Below are 22,036 nucleotides of genomic sequence, written 5' to 3' on the forward strand. Positions count from 1 at the left end.
AATTAAAAAACGGGCCAAAGACCTTAACAGACACCACACAAAAGAAGATATATAGATGGCAAATAAGCATGTAAAAAGATGCTCCACGTCATATATCATCAAGCGAATGCAAATGGAACTAACAATGAGATACCACTACACATCTATTAGAATGGCCAAATTTCAGCACCCTGACATCAAACACCAGTGATGATGTGGAGCAACAGGAACCCTCATTAATTGCTGATGGGAATGTAAAATGGTACAGCCACTCTGAAAGACAGTTTGGTGCTTTTTCACAAAACTAAACATACTCTTACCACACAACCCAGAATTTGCACTCCTATGCAAAAGAGTTGAAAACTTATGTTCACCAACAATACGCACATGTATGTTTACAGCAGCTTTGTTCATAATTGCCAAAACTTGGAAGAAACCAGTATATCCTTCAATAGGATAATGGATAAATTGTTTTATAAATCCAGCAAATTGAATACTATTCAGCACTAAAGATAAATGAGCTATCAAGCCATGAAAAGACATGGAGGAAACTAAACTGCATATTACTAACAAGCCAGTCTGAAAATGCTGTGTTCTATATGATCTCAGATATATAACATTCTGGAAAAGGCAAAAATACGGACACAGTAAAAAAATCAGTGGTTGTCAGGGGTTCCAAGGAGAAAAATAGACAGAGCACAGAGGATTTTTAGGGTAATGAAACTACTTTGTAATACACTATAATGGTGAATACATCATTACACATTTGTCCAAGCCCACAGAATGTATGACACCAAGAATGAAACCACGACAAACTATGGACGTTGGATGATAAAGAGGTGTCAATGTAGGTTCATCAATTTAACAAATGTACCACTCAGGTGGGGGATATTGATAATGAGGGAGGCTATGCATGTGTGGGTAGGGGATACATGGGAAACTTTTTACTTTCTCCTCACTTTTGGTTTTAACCCAAAATTGCTCTAAAAAATAAAGTCCATTTTTTCTAAAAAGAAGAGAGCCTTTAAAAGATACTGAAAAATTAAAGTTAGAAGTGTCGTAATAGACTTCTAGTACCTTATTTGGTACCCACCATCCCTGACACACACACTCCAACCCTAACCCCCGCCTAAGGTGAGGTCTTGTTGAAACTGTTGGCATTAGGATCAAGAACCAGAAACAATCTATCTATAAATATTTCTCATAAAGTCATGGATTATTTGTAGATCCTTAACAATTGGTTATAAACATTTCCGAGATGTAAAAAAAAAAAAGACTTTATCTTTTGCAGATTATGTCACTAGCTGCACAAGTTATTTGTGGAAACTTGGGAGATCCAAGAAAAGCTACAATGAGATATGCTGCTTCTCCCACTTCTTTATGTGGCTACCTTGCTTCACCTAAGTTTCTGTGTTCTTTGCTAAAGAAATCAGGAATTTACTCTGTGTATGTGGGTGTATGTGTGTGTGTTGTACCCACAGAGAGGCACCAGGGGTTTCTTCCCACCAATCTATAGCCTACCTGAAATGACACGCTTACATAACCAAATGTCTATAATTAAAATATCCCTACCTACCTCCATTTCACACTTGCTGTCTCCAGAATGTATCTTGCTTTTTCACACCTCTACTTCTTTAATTATATTGCCCTCTGTGCCTGGACTGCACATAGGTGCCTCCCCCTCTCTCCTTTTACCCCCAGCAACTCCCAGTACCTCACTTCACAAAGAAGAGGGATCTATGCAGACACCCTAGTAGGTGTCCACAATAGCACTTACCACTGTACCATATTTGTTTCTTCTTATGTCTAATCCTGTGTTGGACTGTGAGCCACTCAAGAACCAGAGTTGTTTTCTTCACCTTTATATCTCTAGGCTCTAGAGTGTTTATTAAATAATGTACATATGTGTTTATTTAGAAATTGAATTTAACATTTACAATAAAAACAGGCACAGGAACCAGACATCAAAGATCTGACTGCTTTAGATGTCCTACCTTCTTCCCTCAACCCCATCCTACACTTTCCTGTCCCTCTCCTCAACATATTCATTTAGTTATTTATATTGCTTAATCTGGAAAGTTTCTCGAAAAAGATATCTTTTAAGGTAAGGCAAGAAGTAAAAAAGAAAAACAGTATTTTCTTCCTCGCCCACTTGAGAAGCCCCACATGTGGGACTAGTTTTTCTAAAATGAGAAGCAAAGCTAGTCCCATTTCCTTTCCTCACTCCCTCCAATCCCATGTCAAAGATCCAGTGCTCTGTCCCCTTCAAAGTCAAAGGGGTGTCTGTCTCAAAATAAAATGAACTCAAATACACCTGTAATTGTAAAAGGCTTTATCCTCTGCAATGGGAGTAGTATTCCGGACGTAAAGAATAAGACTGCCTTCGGCACCCAACTAATGTGGCTACTTCCACATAAGGAACTAACGAAAGACAGAAAATCCCACCCTGAGTTTTGAGTACATTTGCTTAAAGTTCATTTCTTCTGTCACTACTATACAAAAAATATCACTCTTGATAAATGCTGCTTACCCCCTAAAAGGAGCTGCTTTCTATGTTCATGGCCATTTTAGATGTTCAAGATATGAGGTGGGGGAAGGTTATCCTAGTATTGGAATTAGGAAGAAGTATAGACAGATCCCACAGTGATAAAACCATGTGCTACTAAAGAATGGCCTCAGAAGGTGACATTCCCAGGCTAAGTAACATTGTTTGGCATCTGGTTCTCAAACACTGGTTTCTTAGTCCCTCCAAAAAATGAGGTCCTTGATCACAGAATGACTCTAACACAAATCACATACTTACCAAGATGTCTATAATCATTTTTAGTGGTCAGCTTTCCTTTTCAGTGACAGCACTCTTTCCTAAAAACAACCATTCTTTACAGTTATGGCTTAAAACAAGTCAGTCTGTACCATTTATTAAAGTGGATATGCCTATAGAAGCTTGAAAATTTATTTATTTATTTATTTATTTATTTATTGAGACGGAGTCTCCTGCCGGCACCCAGGCTGGAGTGCAGTGGCGCGATCTCGGTTCATTACAACCTCCGCCTCCAGAGTTCAAGAGATTCTCGTGCCTTAGCCTCCTGAGTAGCTGGGACTACAGGCATGAGCCACCAGGCTCAGCTAATTTTTATATTTTTAGTAGAGACGGGGTTAGGCCATGGTGGCCAGGCTGGTCTCTGAACTCCTGACCTCAAGTGATCCCCCCTCGGCCCCCCAAAGTACTGGAATTACAGGTGTGGGCCACCGCGCTAAGCCCAAATTTATCTTTTACAGTTGCATTTTTGTTTGTTGCATTTTTTCAAGTCTTAATAAACTGTTTACCTATTTGCCTGGGTTTTCCACAAAACAGTGTGGCGATATCGATTATGTTCTGGGCTAGATCTCCTATACAAAAGTGGTAACACAGTGAAGGGCAAGTTGATTTCCTCAAAGACACATGGTGGGAAGTTGGGAGACTAACTGCCACCGTTTATTTCTGTTCAAGAGGACTACACTGAACTATTTACACTGAACATATTTAAATAGTATAAATTTTATACTAGAATAAAACGAAGCTACATGATCTCAAAATTAGGGTTAGTTAGACCTTCTATATGATAAAATACTCAATCCAGCAACTCTGCCTGAGAAGATCAATTAATACTTCGTTTGGAATCCTAACTCTAGCCTCTTACTAGCTGTGTGACATTGAGCAATTTACTGAGACTCTCTGAGCATGTTTCCTCGTTTTCTAAAATGAAAAAGTACAATAGCTACCGTAGTGGTTAGGTTCTCAAGTCAGTAAGTAAGGGGATGGGGGACCTAAGTTGAAATTCCCTTTGAAAATCACTTGAATTGTCCACAAGAACAGTATATTGACTTTTGCGTACACATCACCATACAGTAAGTCTCACAGACACTAAATTTTGAGCAACCATTGAGATAAACTAAATAAGAGATGCATGTGTTCATTAGTTATTGTAAAACTTGAATGGCATATGCACATGTGGAGACATTAAAGCCATCCTGGTTTTAGAATTCACAATCATTAACAGTAAATGGGGTATGGATGGAGAACACCACTACAGGTGCTTAACAAATATCCGTGTCCTTCCTTTCTTCTGCCCTTTAAACCACCTGGAAACCTTCCCGGGGGCAGCCGGTTGAATGGGGTTACGCCAGAGACATAGGTATTGATTTATGCAGAGAGTACTTCGAGGGAAGAAGCTTGGAGACTCGTATAGGGTTCTTACCCTGGCACTGGCACTTAGAAGCACCTTGATGAATACGAAAAGGAATTATTATTTATCCTAGATTACAGCTCGAGCTATTTCGACGTAATAACGATCCCACGTACATTTTAAAAAGCAAACTTCTCACGTACATCACTTCCTGGAAGCCCTAGTCAGCCTTTAGCCCAAGCAATGCTGAGCCCAATCCTTCGGCCTTCCGTAGTCTCGCTTGGTTTCGCGAGACCGAGGCTGAGCTCCGCCGCGCCGCCGTGGGGGCGGCTCCAGAACACTTCCGGGTGTAACTGGTTGTGCTGTCTGTGTACTTCCGGCAGCCTCCAGAAGGCTTCTTCTGCTTCCCGTACCACCCGGTTCAAATAGCGGATACGGAACCGGGGACTATCAGCCCATCGGCCTCCGGGCCCTGCAGTCTCTAGCCATGGACCGGGACCTTCTGCGGCAGTCGCTAAATTGCCACGGGTCGTCTTTGCTCTCTCTGCTTCGGAGCGAACAGCAGGACAATCCACACTTCCGGAGCCTCCTGGGGTCGGCCGCCGAGCCAGCCCGGGGCCCGCCGCCCCAGCAGCCGTTGCAGGGCAGGTAATGAGACGTTGGTGCCACTGCGCCACGGGAGAGGGGACGCAGCTCTGGCAGCCACTACCGCAGCCCCGGGTTTGCGTCTAGAGGAAGTGGAGCCGTGAGCACAGGAGGATCGCGCGCTGGTGTCTTGGGCTGGGTGGACGGGGGGCGCTCCTGGGGTGTGCAGTGCGGGATGCGGGCTGAACTTTTTGTCTGGCGCTGCCTGGTAGAGGCGCAGATTCCTTAGCTGAAATCCCTTGAGCTTTCCTATCTGAGTTGGAGGCGTCGCTTTTTAAGTTTCCCCGCTCTCCACCTCCAGGTTGGTTAATGAGGGAATGCCTAGTTAAAACTTTTTCTGAGGTTGTATGGTCTGGAGCTTAGGATGGAGCGGAATGGGCGATGAAAGCCATAAGCAGAAGGTTAGAAGTAAAGAGGCTTTGCAGATAACCCAATTTTCATATATATGTTTTTCTTTTTAAGAAAAGAGAAGAGAGTTGACAACATCGAGATACAGAAATTCATCTCCAAAAAAGCGGATCTGCTTTTTGCACTTTCCTGGAAATCAGATGCACCTGCAACTTCTGAAATTAATGAAGACAGTGAAGGTAAGTTTGGCCTTAAAACATTTAAGATTGCGGTTCGGTTTAACAGTACTTAGGTGAAACGGAACTCAAAACTATCGTTAGTGATTTTGTTAATTTTTTTTTTTTTTTTTAGATCATTATGCAGTCATGCCACCTTTAGAGCAATTCATGGAGATACCTAGTGTGGATCGGAGAGAGCTGTTTTTCCGAGATATTGAGCGTGGTGATATAGTGATTGGAAGAATTAGTTCTATTCGGGAATTTGGTTTTTTCATGGTGTTGATCTGTTTAGGAAGTGGTATCATGAGAGATATAACCCACTTAGAAATCACAGTAAGTTATTTTTGTTACTTGGATTGCTTCTGTTTTTGTTAACTCATCTCAATGCAAGAATTATATGTTTGCATGCAGTTGTGTTCAAGTATACCTGCCAAGATACTTTTGGAAATTAAATGTTAATTGGAGAAAAATAGTTTAAAAAAATCAGTGAAAGTTATTTACCCAGTTTCTCCCTCCATTTCTGGTTTTTGGGATTTTTTAAATTTAAACTGTGGTTGGCAGGCACTGTCTTTTTTTAAATGCTCAAAGAGGTATCAGTGGACGTGGTGAGGGTGATTGATATTCAGACTTATTTCTTGTAGTTGAAATATGTATTCTTAATTAGTTAATATTTGGCATTGTATATTTTCATGTGGATAATTTGGAGAGAAGTTTCATTTATATATTTACAATAATTAAATGTAAGTGGTTTGTACATTATATTAAGATATTTTGCCCAAGATGGATAGTCCTGAATTTAAACTAATGTGTCAAGATAAAAGATTGGGTATTTGCCATCTATCCAGGCAGATAAAAAGGAAGAAAAGCAGAAGGTATTACAGATTGGAGAACAAACAAAAACTTTGGAGAATTCTCATTTCATTTTCACTGGAATCCTTGACACCTTTTAGACAAATTTTAGTTTGTTTTTGATGCATGTTGTATGCTGTCATAAGCCATCATATTTGGTTCCTAAACTAATGGAAAGTTTCATGAGATTTTAGTTTTTTAACTGAACCAGCAAACATATTTTACTGTTTGGACACGGAAATTACTTTTAACTAAATCCCTATTTAAATTTTTACTTTAGGTTTTTCAACTACTAGCTGTTTCATATCGAACAACTAAGATAAAAGAAGACACTGTTCTTATCAAAGCTTGAAATGTCTGATGTTTTAAAATAATTCTCATTACAGGCTCTTTGTCCCTTAAGAGATGTGCCTTCTCACAGTAACCATGGGGATCCTTTATCATATTACCAAACTGGTGACATCATTCGAGGTGATTAGTTTCATCATACTAACAAAAAAGTAATGATTGTTAAATTTTTGTTTTTATTAAAAAAATACAGTCTAAGAGGGTAGTGTTTGGGAAAGTTTATATTTTTTATGTTAGTTTACGTTTTCTTACTAATCAGCTTAGTTCTCTTTTTTTTTTTCCTTAAGCTGGAATCAAGGATATTGACAGATACCATGAAAAGCTAGCGGTATCTCTGTATAGCTCTTCTCTTCCACCACACCTATCTGGTATTAAATTAGGTGTAATTAGCTCTGAAGAGCTTCCTTTATACTACAGGTAATTTATCCATATTATTTCAACAACAGTTCATTACAAAAGTCTCTTGGATTGAGGAATACCACATTTTTATAACAGTTAAATTACTTCAGACTTGGTAAAAGGAAACCATATCATAATATTGCCACACCATCTTATGCAAAAAATGGAATTAGTATTTAAACCTCAAATGATATTATTTCTTTACTAGAAATGGAATGTCAAATTAGTCATTTTACAATTTTTGTGTTTGTATTTTCTTTTTTTAAGGAGAAGTGTTGAACTAAATAGTAATTCTTTGGAGTCCTATGAAAATATCATGCAGAGTTCCTTGGGATTTGTTAATCCAGGAGTAGTTGAATTCGTTCTAGAAAAATTAGGAATAGATGAATCTAATCCGCCATCTTTAATGAGAGGCCTACAAAGGTATAGTACATCAGTATTACTCTTAGATGGTGAGGGGAGTGGTGGTAAGCTCAGAAGCTGCTTTTAGCTGAAGGACGTATTGGACCATCCTAAGCCACCTAGTAGCAGGCATATGCCAAAGGTTGAATGAACCACATGATCCCATCTTCTGGACTGGACTGTCTTATCAGTGATTAAGATGTGTACCATGTAACCAAGTAGAGAAGGATGCAGAAACTTTTTATAAGAATTTTGTGTGTATGCTAAAGAAAAATACTGGGTTTTTTTGTTTTTGTTTTCTGAGATGGAGTCTCACTCTGTCACCCAGGTTGGAGTGCAGTGGCGCGATCCCAGCTCACTGCAAGTTCCGCCTCCTGGGTTCATGCCATTCTCCTGTCTCAGCCTCCCAAGTAGCTGGGACTACAGGTGCCCGCCACCACGCCCGGCTAATTTTTTTTTTTTTTAGTAGAGACGGGGTTTCACTGTGTTAGCCAGGATGGTCTCAATCTCCTGACCTCGTGATCCGCCCGCCTCGGCCTCCCAAAGTGCTGGGATTACAGGCGTGAGCCACTGCCCCTGGCCAAGAAAAGTACTGTTTAACAATAATAATCATTTCGAAAGTTCAAAGATTTTGGTATATAAATAGAATGCAGATTTCTTGCTTGGGATTCATACTTTCACTGTTAAATGCCTGTCAAGTAGAATTAAGTATAGTTACTTAAAAAATATTTGTGGTTTAACTTTTTTTTATTTTCTTTAATAGCAAAAATTTCTCTGAAGATGATTTTGCTTCTGCATTGAGAAAAAAACAATCTGCGTCTTGGGCTTTAAAATGGTATGAAGACTGTCTTTCAGCAATTGCATTGTATCTAGTCTAAAAGCTTAGGACAAGGCAAGCATGCTTATATCATCAGTAAGACAAATTTGAGATGCATTAAAGTGATACCTTTTTGACATGAGCTTTTCTTTTACAGATGTAAGTAGTCTTACATTTTACACTTAACAGATTTTACACTTAACAGATAAGTTTTATTCAGCATTTCACTTTTCTCAAAAGGAATTAGTATGTTGATATCAGGGTTTCACCAATATTTGTTGTGAAAATGTCCAAAGGCAGAAGAATGTTCCTTAGGTATATTGTGAGTATTCTGAAAACTAATTATTTGCCAAGTTTGATGACATTTGCTTTTAAAACTTATTCACACTAACATTTTATTTAGATATTGCTTGAAGTGTTTGTGATGCTTTACAAATGTCTTTTTTAGTGTGAAGATCGGAGTTGACTATTTTAAAGTTGGACGCCATGTGGATGCTATGAATGAATACAATAAAGCTTTGGAAATAGACAAACAAAACGTGGAAGCTTTGGTAGCTCGTGGAGCATTGTAAGTGAATCATACATGGATTTTAAGGAATGTTTACCAGGTAAATGCGAACAAGATTTATGAAGAGCTTGTGAGATACAGCCCTCTAACTTTGTTTCATGTCTCTAGATACGCGACAAAAGGAAGTTTGAACAAAGCAATAGAAGATTTTGAGCTTGCATTAGAAAACTGTCCAACTCACAGAAATGCAAGAAAATACCTCTGCCAGACACTTGTAGAGAGAGGAGGACAGTAAGTATCAGATTTTGTTTAATAGTGGAGGTCTACTGTTCAACCAACCACTAAAAAATTTTGAACTTAACATAAGGAAATAGTTTCTTAAGCACTTAATTTAGAACACTCTTGGTTTCAATAAATAAATGGAAAAGTACAAGAGATTAGGCAAATACTCATTTCCTGGATTATATACTCAAAAGTTTTTGGTTTAATGACTATATTATTTGTATAGTCATTCCTGTTTGTGATCACAAATTCCAAGTTAATTAAATTTTGAAATATTCATTTATAATTCATAGGAACTTCTATTTAATGATTGGAGCAGCTTTTTACATTCTTACTAGGTGGATAACTAGTACCTACTTATATGTGGTTGTCTTATAGCCTTGTATTGATGTCTTTAAGCTGAGTGAATAGCAATACCCTGTAGTTACGTAAGCCAGAGATACCGTTCATCTTTGACTTGTCCTTTGTTTCCCATATCCGGTCTACTGACACAAAAGTGATCTCATTGTATTTGTTTTATAGTAATTTCTTTTTCCTTCTAAGAACCCAAAGCACTTTGCAATGTCTTTTGACTGCTCTATGTCCAAACTTTCTCATTCTGGTGTTTCACAACCCAGACTTGTGAGCTTCATCTAATGATTATGCTATTTACAGGCTCATTGTGATATATGTGTATGTTGGTATTTCCAAAGATTTCCAAAATTTTCTGTAGATAATTTTTCATAAACTACTAGGGAAAAAAACCTGCTGGTATAATTCTGTGCTAAAGTTCAAGATCATACTAAATTTGTAGACACCTATTTATCATGGGTTTTCGTGTATTACTGCAAAAATGTGCCAATATTGGACATACACCTTTAGTTACTAGTAATGGATTTCTGTTTATGTGGTCTATGAAATAAATTACAGTAAAAAGCATATTTTTTGGTATTTTATCTTGGAAAATAATTTACTAAATGTGGCTTTTCCCTAATAAGCTCTCTGATATAAGCCTTTGACCTGTATGCATATTTGGATAGTTTTGTTGTTTTTACAAAAAAGCTAAATCTTTCTTTCAAATTTAGGTTAGAAGAAGAAGAAAAGTTTTTAAATGCTGAAAGTTACTATAAGAAAGCTTTGGCTTTGGATGAGACTTTTAAAGATGCAGAGGATGCTTTGCAGAAACTTCATAAATATATGCAGGTGATTCCTTATTTCCTCTTAGAAATTTAGTGATATTTGAAATAATGCTCAAACTTAATTTTTTCCTAAGGAAAACTATTCTAGATTACTTAAGTAAGGCATTATGAAAAGTTTCTTTTTAGGTATACTTTTTCCTAATTGGGTTTGACATTGCTTCATAGTGCCTCTGTTTTTGTCCATAATCGAAAGTAAAAATAGCTATGAGAAAACTATTACCTAAAGTTGGTATGTTGTTTTTAGAAATGTCCTTGTAGGGAACTTACCTGGTGGTTTTTAAATTATTGTTGCTACTATAATTGAGCTAATTATAAAAACCTTTTTGAGACATATTTTAAATTGTCTTTTCCTGTAATACTGATGATGATGTTTTCTCATGCATTTTCTTCTGAATTGGACCGTTGCTGCTGTGTCTGTGACATCTGGTGCTGCTCATCCCCATCCACAAACTGGAAAATGATTTCCTATGTAATCATGCATCCAACTGGGCTGTGCTATTTTTTTAAATGGTTTGTATTTGAACATGGTGATTCCTCCTTCACTTCACCTTAATGGAATGTCTTTATTTGAATTTTATTTGTAAAATGTGTCCTGTTTAAATTTTTCAATCTTTAAAAATAATTTTTATGTACTTTTTTTTTTTTTTTTAACCTTTCTTGCACTCTGGGTCATGGGTACCACTGCAATGGCTTCCCCTTTTTTTATGGGATACCAACTGCAATATGGTCCTCAATGCTGTTCTGGCCATTTCAATGACTAATGCCAAACATCTGTATGACTAATTTTTTTATGTTAAAAAAATGCTGTTTAATGCTGGCTCTATGGTGATTTGGTTTTACTAAATTGGGTTTCTCGTTGGGGGTGGTCTTTTGAATACTGCGTTTTATATATTCTGCTATTTTTAACGTGTGGTTTTTTTCGATATCTGGGTTCTAAAAGAAATCTTTGGAATTAAGAGAAAAACAAGCTGAAAAGGAAGAAAAGCAGAAAACAAAGAAAATAGAAACAAGTGCAGAAAAGTTGCGTAAGCTCTTAAAAGAAGAGAAGAGGTAAACTATAATATTCAGTATTTTTAAACTTAAGGCAACTACTGAATTGAACCCAAAGTGCCATACTGAAGGTAAAGTAAATAAAAATATGAAAGTATTTCAAGTGGTAATCAATGACTGTTAAGAATCTTTAGCAAATATGTGTTCCATGTATTTTCTTATTAAAGAGATGAAGTGGAATTTAAGGCTAGAATTCTACAAAAAAAAAGTATCTTAGAATTAAAATATAGAATAAGTTACTTTAATTATATTTTAGGAAGAAATGTTTTAGAACTAGAGCGGTGGTTCTCAACTAAGGGTGGATTTATTCACCCGGGGACATTTGACAAGTTCTGGAGACATTTTTGATTGCCATAACTGATAGGGTGCTACTGCATCTAGTGTATAATGGTCAGGGATGCTCTTAAACATTCTGTAACGCACAGGTCGGCTCCCATCCCCACCCCCACCCCCAACAAAGAATTATTTGGCTGAAAATACCAGTAATCAGGTGAAGAAACCATGAACTAGAGGTAGCCAAATAAAAAAGTTGAGTTCTCCTTTGTGTGTTCGGTAGTCTGAAGTTTTTAAGGCAGTGTTGAAAAAAGTCTGTCTTTCAGAAATGATGGATTTGCTTACAGTGATACCTGTCTACAAGCATTTTTCCCCCAAACGTGCTTAGTAGTAAAATTAGATCTTGTAGTAGCTGAGATTATTGTATCATTTATCTGAACCACAGCTTTTATAAAATCTTTAAAGGAAAGAAATAGGGCCCACATCTTTATGAATAATTTAGAAACATTTTTGTACATATATGACAAATGACCTGTTTTTTTTAGGCTAAAGAAGAAAAGAAGAAAATCAACTTCTTCTTCTTCTTCAAGTGTTTCTTCTGCTGATGAATCAGTGTCTTCATCGTCATCCTCTTCCTCTTCTGGTCACAAAAGGCATAAGAAACATAAGAGGAACCGTTCAGAGTCTTCTCGCAGTTCCAGAAGGCATTCATCTAGGGCATCCTCAAATCAGATAGATGAGAATAGGAAAGAAGAGTGCTACCCAGTTCCAGCTAATACTTCAGCATCTTTTCTTAACCATAAACAAGAAGTGGAGAAACTACTGGGGAAGCAGGATAGGTTACAGTATGAAAAGACACAGATAAAAGAGAAAGATAGATGCCCTCTCTCTTCATCTTCACTTGAAATACCGGATGATTTTGGAGGTAGGTCTGAAGATCCAAGAGATTTTTATAATAGCTGTAAAACCCAAGCAGGTAGTAGCAAAACAGAAAAGCCATATAAATCAGAAAGACATTTTTCCAGTAGAAGAAATTCCTCAGATTCCTTCTGTAGGAATTCAGAGGACAAGATTTATGGTTATAGGAGATTTGAAAAGGATATAGAGGGAAGAAAAGAGTACTATAGAAGGTGGGAACCAGGTTCTGTGAGGCATTCTACCTCACCAGCAAGCTCAGACTACTCTTGGAAGTCAGTTGAGAAATACAAAAAATATGCTCACTCTGGATCACGTGATTTCAGTAGACATGAGCAAAGATACCGTTTAAATACAAATCAAGGAGAATATGAAAGAGAGGACAATTATGGGGAGGATATCAAAACAGAGGTTCCAGAAGAAGATGCACTGAGTAGCAAAGAACACTCAGAAAGCAGTGTTAAAAAAAATTTACCTCAGAATTTACTGAATATATTTAATCAGATAGCTGAATTTGAAAAAGAAAAAGGAAATAAGTCAAAAACTTAATACACCAAGGATATTGGCACCATTACACAAAATGCCATTAAGTGAAGTTTTTGGTTGTATTAGTCATAACAGTTCAGTGCAGAAATCTCTGCTCCTAAAGTTATTTGTAGAGTTTACAGGAAACAAATGCTTTTAAGCTTTTCTCAAATTTTGTTTCAGTTGTAGGTCCCTTGTCACAGCTTGGTTTTTAGACTTTATATGTTTATGTACAGTATATTACTCTTGACAGTTTGAATTTCTTCACCTAAAGATAATTCTCTGAAAGTACTGTTTCTTCATTCTATTGCGGTATATGAGAATTCCTGGGTGCATCTTATTCTGCTGTTTGATAGAAAAGTTTGTGCATTGAACACTTGGATCATTTTTATAAAAATTGATTTCATTTTCTTTTCTGTTAAATTAAAAATCGTCAGCTTTTGAAAGATTATATGTTCGAATGTTTCTTGAACACTATCAGTTTAAATATTACATTTTTTGCCCAATTTTTTTTTTAATTTTTAAATGGTACATTATATGTCTTAATTTTCCTCTAAAGCCCAATTTGATTAAAAGTGGTTTGTGAACAGTCATTGGCTTCCACCCAGCATAAGTGCCTTAGGAATACGATCATAAAAGTTGAGTAGGAGCCCATTTTGCTTATTTCTCTGTTACTATTTTTTACCTCATTGCTAGCATAGCCATAAAAAGCTTTTTAACTTTAAATATTTGCAAGGCCCTTAGGGCCTGTATTCCAGGCAAGGGTAAATCAGAAAAGAAAAAAATCCTTTTAGCAAAAACATAGCAGTAGCAGAGAAGCACATTGTAAATCTGGCTTTTCTTTAGGGAAAGAAAATTGGGAAACTCTCCTAGTGTTGCAGATGTTCAGTCCAGAAGGCACTAGGCATGTTTTTAAATCTGACCTGCATTTCTTCTTACCACCTCCTGTGCCTTGATGCTTCTCTGATGACCCCTTTCTCAGAGTCTGAATAAATAACTAGACCAACTAGAGCCTGGTTTTACTCAATAAATTCCAGCAGCTAGAGCTGAAGAACAAAGAGACTTGGATTATAGAGATCCTCCCCAAATTGCTGAAAATAGTGTGGTATATTCTTTGGGAGATAGAGGTAGGAGTCATAGGTACTGGGTTTATGATGTCATTAGAGTTTGCAGTTTAAGATTCTTGAAGTTGTAAATTACAATAGGCTTTAGATACTATCACACACAATGACACTAGATAAGTGGGTGGGTAGCTGGGTATCTACAGAGGTCTAAGTGAGGGAGAATAATAGAGGAAGAAGAGACTTACTCCTTGATCTGTCTTGCAGTTCTTGCCAACAGTAAAATGTCCAGGCCTTAAGTACTGGGTGTGTATTATTTGTGTCTATCAAACTGCAGTAATGAGAGCCTAGTGAAAAATCTGAAATTTCTTTTGCAAATGGAACAGTGAAAAGAAACCTTGGTCAAGAGCAATAGATAATGGTGGTAGAAATCGGCTAGTCACTCAAAGCATTAGTCTTTGCACCAAGAAGAAGCTTCTTTAAGAAATTCATCTTAAAAAGAGTTCTTAATTCTATGTATTAATAGCTCCAGTATCATCTTTACATAGTCTCCTACATAGTCGTGTTTATAAAGAGTGAAAACTACCTCTTGGCATAGCCTTTGACCTTTTGGAATCCCTAGTTCAGCTTAAAATTTTAAACACAACATTTAAAAAAATCTTTTTCCTTAATTCATATAAATTTAAGGGGTACACATGCATTTTTGTTACATGGATCTATCATGTAGTGGTGAAGTCTGGGCTTCTAGTGTAACCATCACCCAAATGATGTACATTGTACCCATTTCATAATTTCTCATCCCTCACCCCCCTGCCAGCCTACCAACATTGGTGTAGGCACATTCATGATTCAGACCTCAAAAGTGCAAGCAAGAGGGGCTGAGTACAGTCACTCATGCCTGTAATCCCAGCACTTGAGGCTGAGGGAGGAGGATTGCTTGAGGCTAGAAGTTTGAGACTGGCTTGGGCAACGCAGCATGACTCCATCCAAATAAGTTGAGTGTGGTGGTGCATGCCTATAGTCCCAGCTATGCAGGAGGATCGCTTGAGTCCAGGAGTTTGAGGCTGCAGTGAGCTCTGATTGTGCCACTGCACTCCAACTTGGGTGACAGCCAGACTGGTGTCTTAAACACAACAAAAACAAAATGGGACTTAAGTAAGCTGCAAAGCTACACAGTGAACAGACAACCTGCAGAATGGGACAAAATGTGCAAACTATGCATCAGACAGGATTCATCCAGAATTTACAAGGAATTCAACAAACCAAATCACCCTATCCAAAAGTGAGCAGAAAACATGAATAGGTATTTTTCAAAAGAAGACATGAAAATGGCCAAGAAGCGTATGAAATAATAATACTCAACATCACTAATTAGAGAAATGCAAATTAAAACCAAATGAGATCTCTCTCATCAGTCAGAATGGCTATTACACACCATTCAATGTAAGAATAGTACCTTATCCTGTAGGCTGCTTGAATTTATTAGGTAGGTGCAAAAGTAATTGCAGTTTATGCCATATTAAGCAGAGTATACAAACCAATTTCTAAGGAAGCTGGTTACAGCAAAAATTATTGGGGATTTATATTGTCAAGAATAGCGACATCTTCAGTAATTTTTCTCAAGATCATATATTGCCATATCTTGGTCTCCATAAGCAGATGAAGCACGACTTTTGGATATGAGGATAAGTGTCCAGATTTAGAGATAGGTTGATCCCCTGTTGCACCATTTATCATTACTACACTGAAGTTAGAACTGTTATTTAAGGATTAAATGTAGATTTGTATGCTGGCCTAAGAACCAAACCATTCCACAAATACTGTGCTAAGCTCCAGGTGGCAACTCAGTAAGTAGAAGTTGTTACGTAGTGCAATTTCTGTGTGTCAAGCCCTGTGCATCTTTTTTATATTATCAAATTCAATAAACTTGTAGGTAACTTTCTGTGTCTATAGTACAAATTAGGAAAACAGGGAAGTAACTATCCAAGGTTACAGAGCTAGTAAGATACAACCTCTGCCTTCATAGAACAGTGTTTAATATTACTTCAAGTTTTAAGTAATTGCCAAACTAGCACAGGGCTGAGAATAAGAACTTTGATGAGCAAAGTGACTTTAATTAGTTTTTAGGTCTTACAAATCTCATGCATTAGAGCAGTACTTTAGCCAAAAATTTTATTACCTAGCTTTTTCTTTTGCCCACCTTATTCTTTGGACTTTGCTATGCCTTTTTCCTATTTCTAAAACAAAACAAAAAATCAGGAGAACTATTCACTACCACTACTGCTTTTCAGAAAGAAATACAACAGTTCTAAAATAATGACAGTTGTAATGAGCATTTTTTCCCAAGGTTTGAAGGAGACACATGTACATTCATGAATTCTAATACATTTATTTAAAATCCAGTTTTATAATATTCCACACTCTATCCAGGAGTACAAAGTGTTGGGCACATGTTATAATGAAGTGTTAACTGGAAAAACTACTACATTTGGCAGTCTACCTCCAACTGTAAATGAAATATCTATTGCAAATCAAGTCATATCTAGCTTTCATTAAATCGTTTATTAAATCAAGAAAATTTCAAAATTCTTTATACTTGGTTGGCTGTATCTGAAAGCAAATCTTTATTTAATGTGTTTGATTTATTTCAAGGTCAGAAGTGATTTTTATAAATTTAAGCTGCATTTTAAAATTGATACACAGTGTTTCTCTTACTGATTTTTTTTCGGGGGTGGTAGGGGTTGATGCTATTTTTTGGTTAAAAATTATAGCAAAAGAAGAAACTGCCTTTAACAATTTTTCTCCCCAAAAGACTGAGAAATAGTTACTTTGAATAAAGAAAACCTAATTTTGGTGTCTTGTAGGGTAAATGAGATTTTCACATTGTAATACGCTCATTAATAGTACAGTAAATCTTTAGAAATTTCTTCTTGAAAGATTGTTACATTAGAAGTGAGTGTAGTTTCGTGAAATAATGAAGCAAACTATTTTCTAACACTACAAACATCAAAATTACAGTGAAATACAGCATTTTTCCTATGCTTGTATAACATGTAGCCTTGTCAAGAATCTGCTATTAATGTTTTTCTTCAGTATGAAGAAAACAGTAGAGAAAATGAGAACGTTCCTTTTTTTTTTAAAACTATCAGTTTTTACACTTACCACTAAGTTTTTACACTTTCCACTAGATAAAATGTGTTGGGTCGTTTTGTATTTTAAAGTATATTTTTGTTTTTGTGTTTATGACTTTTTCAGAAGAGATTAAAATGTTTATTTGCTGCTCTTTTTGCTCTTACCATTACTAGAGCTACTACTAGCACTAGTTGGCCTAGAAGGGCTGCCTACTAGTGAAGAGGAGGCCGGGAATTTAAGCTCCAATACTTTAATTGAAGACTGAGAAGTAGATGTACTTGTACTCCTAGATGACCTAGAAGAAAAACCAGGATTATAAATTTAATGCAAAGTTTATATTTTAGTACAGACCCTCTCATTATTGGCCAAAGGTACCATAATTCCGTAAGTAAAGAGATCAAAAAAGTACACATTAGTAGTGTTAATAAGTTTTTAAATGACCATCAATAGATATCAAAAAATTTAAACAGGAAGAGAAAGATGAACACAGATGAGTTTCAAACCAGTAGAAAAGTAGTTTAATAAGTATGATCCTACATGGTGAAAATGCTTTGAACTGTAATCAGTTTTTTAGAGTTGGAATCATTAAGCATTGAAAGTTTCCAAGACAGAGGAAAGAGGGCCAAGAGGATTTGGTGCTGGCAAAAATAATTAAAATGATACCTTTTGTAATTTAAGCTGAAGAAAAGAGAGAAGCATATTGATGGATAAAGTGGTAGGGTCATTTGAAAACAACTAGCTATATAATTCTGAAAAAAGTTTTAAATATATATTTTATGAAAGTATAGGGATGTTCAGTTATATAGAAACAGTTTTTTATACTTAAATGAAAAACTGTTTTTTAGGGGCCTCTTCATGAAATTTTTACCTGGACTAAGGAATAGTAATTTAATAAGCTGCTGAATGCAGGAGATTGTGAATTCTAAAATCAGGATCATTATTAATAAATTTTTGTCAGCAAAGCACAAGAATGTTGGCTTAAGCATCTGGTAATAGAATTCTGGATAACAACTGCAGAAGAAAAAAAGGGGTTTCCTTTTGAGCAAAATAAAGCTTCATAAAGTCAAATCCTGATTATGTAAAATACCAGTGTGGTTTGAATCACAAAAATCATATTCTATATGTCTGTACATCTAAGCTGCCCTTATATGTTTTTTTAAAAATTCCCCCAACGTGGGGGTTCACCCCCGAAGGCTAGATGTAGCCCCCAAATTTATTTCTGTTTTATCCTACTGAAATAGCTCATAGTCACAGAGCACTTGGGCTATACTAGAAATAGTGACACCAGCAGAAGTCAGAAGGAAATTCTTGTTCTGCTGGCTGTTTCTGCATCTAATCTATACGATGCTGACTAGTGAGATGTCTTGAGAGTGAAAAGAATACTGGCAGTGAGAGCATGGGCCTAACAGCTGCGGTGATGTAGAAGTGGCTGGAATCACTTAGTGTACAGCTGTGAAAATTAAGCAGATTTTTTTTTTAACCCTCCACTTACCTTGCTGATAGCAGTGAAGTATGTGAAGGAGATCTAGAACTCTGACGACTGCCTTTAGTGCTAGCGGTAGGTAGTTCTAACCCACTCTGGAGGAATATTCAATAGCAATCATTAGTACTACTTACTGTTTTTTAGAAGAGAAATATTTTCAATTAGCTTTCACTTCATGATGAATGTCATCAAAGTTTTTATTTTCATGAAGTTTTTAAGAAATATATTTAATAGAAGGTGCTGTATTACCTGTTGAAAGTATGTTTGAAGAATAATACGGATCTCAGTGTTTTCTTCTATGATACCAACTAACATTTCGTCAATAACCTTGTGAAACTGTTTCATTTCACGAAGTTTGATGTCTTGTTCTTCCAGTGTTTCATCTTTTGTGTCTTTCAAAAGACGGATTTCCTTTATGAGTTTTGCATACTGTTGGTAAATAATAGTCAATTGTTCTATAAACCTGTTTACCAGAATTTAATATTTTTAATAGATGAAGGAGGATTTGGGACTTCAAAAATGTAAATATGACAGCTCAGTTTTTAAAAGATATCAATACCTGTTTGGTCACTCTTTCTAATTTTGGCTTCTGCTCCTCCGTTTCTTTACTTAGTTGAAATGAATAAGCCTGCTTCTCTGATAACTTTTCTTTGACATTATTTGCTAAATGTTCTATAACATCTAATGTATTTTCCATGCTCTGTAGAAAAAATATTAACATGTATTTTTTAGAATCAGAAATTGACTTTTATAGCTTGTCATTTATCAAGTATTCATTTAATTTTAATTCATTTATTTTTGTACATAATATACATTATTTCTGTTGATGTATCTCTTAATGACGTCTCAGTCAATGATGGACTGCATATATGATGGTGGTCCCATAAGATTATAATGGAGCTGAAAAATTCCTGTTAACTAGCGACATTGTAATGTTGTGGCACAATACATTACTCATGAGTTTGTGGTGATGCCTGGTGTAAACAAACCTGCATTGCCAGTCATATAAAAGTCTAGCACATACAATTATGTACAGCGCATAATACTTGATAGTGATAATAAAAGATATTACTGATTTATGTATTTACTATACAACATACTTTTATTATTTTACAGTGTACTCCTATTTATTTAAAAAGTTAACTGTAAAACAGCCTCAGGCAGGTCCCTCAGGAGATATTCCAGAAGAGGGCATTGTTATCATAGATGACAGCTCCATTCATGTTACTGACCCTGAAGACCTTCAAGTGGGACAAGATACGGAGGTGGCAGACAGTGGTATTGATGATCCTGACCACGGGTAGGATTAGGTTTGTGTGTGTGTATGTGTCTTAGTTTTTAACAAAAAAGTTAAAAAGTAAAAAAATTAAAAATAGAAAAACGCTTAGAGAATAAGGATATAAAGAATATTTTTGTGCAGTTGAACAATGAGTGCTTAAGCTAAGTGTCATCGCAAAAGAGTAAAAAAATTTTACAAAATTAAAAATGTTTAAAGTTAAAAAGCTCGGCCGGGCGCAGTGGCTCATGCTTGTAATCCCAGCACTTTGGGAGGCCAAGGCGGGCGGATCACGAGGTCAGGAGATCGAGACCACGGTGAAACCCTGTCTCTACTAAAAATACAAAAAAATTAGCCGGGCGTGGTGGCGGGTGCCTGTAGTCCCAGCTACTCGGAGAGGCTGAGGCAGGAGTATGGTGTGAACCCGGGAGGCGGAGCTTGCAGTGAGGCGAGATTGCACCACTGCATTCCAGCCTGGGAGACAGAGCGAGACTCCATCTCAAAAAAAAAAATTAAAAAAATACAGTTAAAAAGCTCTAGTAAGCTAAGGTCAATTTATTATTGGAGAAATAAAGTTATTTTTATGAATTTACTGTAGCCTAAGTGTACATTGTTTATCATGTCTACAGTAGTGTACAGCAATTAGGCCTTCACATTCTCTTACCACTCACTGACTCACCCAGAGCAGCTTCCAGTCCTGCAAGCTCCATTTATGGTAAGTGCCCTGTACAGGTGTACCATTTTTTTAATCCATATACTATATTTTTATTGTACCTTTTCTATGTTTAGATTTGTTTGGATACACAAGTACCATTGTGTTACAGTTGCCTATAGTACTCAGTACAGTAACACACTTTACAAGCTTATAGCCTAGGAACAATAGGCTATACCATCTAGGTTTGTGTAAGTACACTCTTACGATGTTCACACAGTGACAAAATTGCCCAAGGATGCATTCGTCAGAACACATTCCCATTGTTATGCAATGCATGACTGTATAATGGTTTTATGGATTAAATTTTGTATGTAATTCAACTGGAAAGTATTTTTATGGTATTTTGGAAAAAATAAAACAATGACAATTGAAATCATGGAATCTGCAAAGATTCACAGTATCTCTTCTGCTTTATTAGTAAAATCAATGTTTAGCACCTGCTTACAAGGCACTTTTTTTAAAATTATACTTTAAGTTTTAGGGTACATGTGCACAACGTGCGGGTTTTTTACATATGTATACATGTGCCATGTTGGTGTGCTGCACCCATTAACTCGTCGTTTAACATTAGATATGTCTCCTAATGCTATCCCTTCCGACTCCCCCCACCCCACAACAGGCCTCAATGTGTGATGATCCCCTTCCTGGGTCCATGTGTTCTCACTGTTCAATTCCCACCTGTGAGTGAGAACATGCGGTGTTTGGTTTTTTGTCCTTGCGATAGTTTGCTGAGAATGATGGTTTCCAGCTTCATCCATGTCCCTACAAAGGACATGAACTCATCCTTTTTTATGGCTGCATGGTATTCCATGGTGTATATGTGCCACATTTTCTTAATCCAGTCTACCATTGTTGGACATTTGGGTTCGTTCCAAGTCTTTGCTATTGTGAATAGACAAGGCACATTCTTTTATCTTTCAGTGATTTGCCTTAGTAACTACTTTCTACTAGATTATTATTTTTTCTTTCAAACTTTTTTGTTTTAAGGAGCAGTCTTAATGTGATCTTTAAGAAATTAAAGTTCATTAAAGGGTTAATGGGTAGATCATAATAACCATGATCTACCAACTAATAACAAGTAATCATCAGGGCTTACCACTGGGATTTTAACTAATTTACCTAACACTCTGAGCACTTGTTTTTGTCTCCTTTAAATGAGACTGTTATCTCTTACTATCTGCTTCCCTAAAAGAGATTCTAAATAACTGTCTTCTTGGTGGAAGAGCAAGAGAATAGAAGTAGCAGTAATGATAGTTGACTTTTATTGAAGGCAGATTACTAAAATGCCTGTAGAATTTACCTGGATGTCTTCTTGAAGTTCTCTGATTTGTCTTTGTTTGTATCTGTATTTTTCATCAACAGCTCTTTTTTGTTCTTCTAGTTGAATTTTTAGCTCATACTCATCACCTGAAATGTAGAACATTTTTAGTTTAAAATTTCAACATACTATGTAGAAATCAATTTTAA

The 22,036-nt window shown here is 36.4% G+C and overlaps 2 protein-coding genes across 6 annotated transcripts in view; one reads left to right on the forward strand and one right to left on the reverse strand.

Moving 5' to 3' along the window:
* The first annotated feature begins 4,503 nt into the window (after positions 1-4,503).
* On the forward strand, positions 4,504-21,919 carry TTC14 (tetratricopeptide repeat domain 14). Of its 4 annotated transcripts, XM_032174053.2 has the most exons (13): positions 4,539-4,793; positions 5,253-5,377; positions 5,490-5,689; positions 6,592-6,676; positions 6,841-6,970; positions 7,220-7,375; positions 8,118-8,189; positions 8,620-8,739; positions 8,848-8,970; positions 10,026-10,143; positions 11,080-11,189; positions 12,008-12,387; positions 19,695-21,919. In XM_032174053.2, exons 1-13 carry the CDS (start codon positions 4,633-4,635, stop codon positions 19,880-19,882), a joined length of 1,968 nt encoding a protein of 655 aa, XP_032029944.1. In that variant the 5' UTR covers positions 4,539-4,632; the 3' UTR covers positions 19,883-21,919. The 4 variants fall into 4 exon arrangements, 3 of the variants coding, with proteins under 3 accessions (XP_032029943.1, XP_032029944.1, XP_058282457.1); XM_032174052.2 differs by lacking the exon at positions 19,695-21,919 and having other exon boundaries at positions 4,504-4,793; positions 12,008-19,319; XR_009209335.1 differs by lacking the exons at positions 12,008-12,387; positions 19,695-21,919 and having other exon boundaries at positions 10,026-10,649; positions 11,080-11,191.
* Positions 16,337-22,036, reverse strand: part of CCDC39 (coiled-coil domain containing 39) — a 68,238-nt gene continuing 62,538 nt past the window's right edge. For both annotated transcript variants that reach the window (XM_058426473.1, XM_032174054.2), the window contains 5 exons: positions 21,870-21,976; positions 19,138-19,278; positions 18,828-19,007; positions 18,588-18,673; positions 16,337-17,390 (listed from right to left, as the gene is read on the reverse strand). In XM_058426473.1, the coding sequence (XP_058282456.1) occupies positions 17,234-17,390; positions 18,588-18,673; positions 18,828-19,007; positions 19,138-19,278; positions 21,870-21,976 (671 nt within the window). In that variant the 3' untranslated portion in view covers positions 16,337-17,233. The remainder of the gene's footprint in view (positions 17,391-18,587; positions 18,674-18,827; positions 19,008-19,137; positions 19,279-21,869; positions 21,977-22,036) is intronic.

Source organism: Hylobates moloch, unplaced genomic scaffold, assembly GCF_009828535.3.
Source record: "Hylobates moloch isolate HMO894 unplaced genomic scaffold, HMol_V3 SCAFFOLD_13, whole genome shotgun sequence".
Classification (NCBI taxonomy): domain Eukaryota; kingdom Metazoa; phylum Chordata; class Mammalia; order Primates; family Hylobatidae; genus Hylobates; species Hylobates moloch.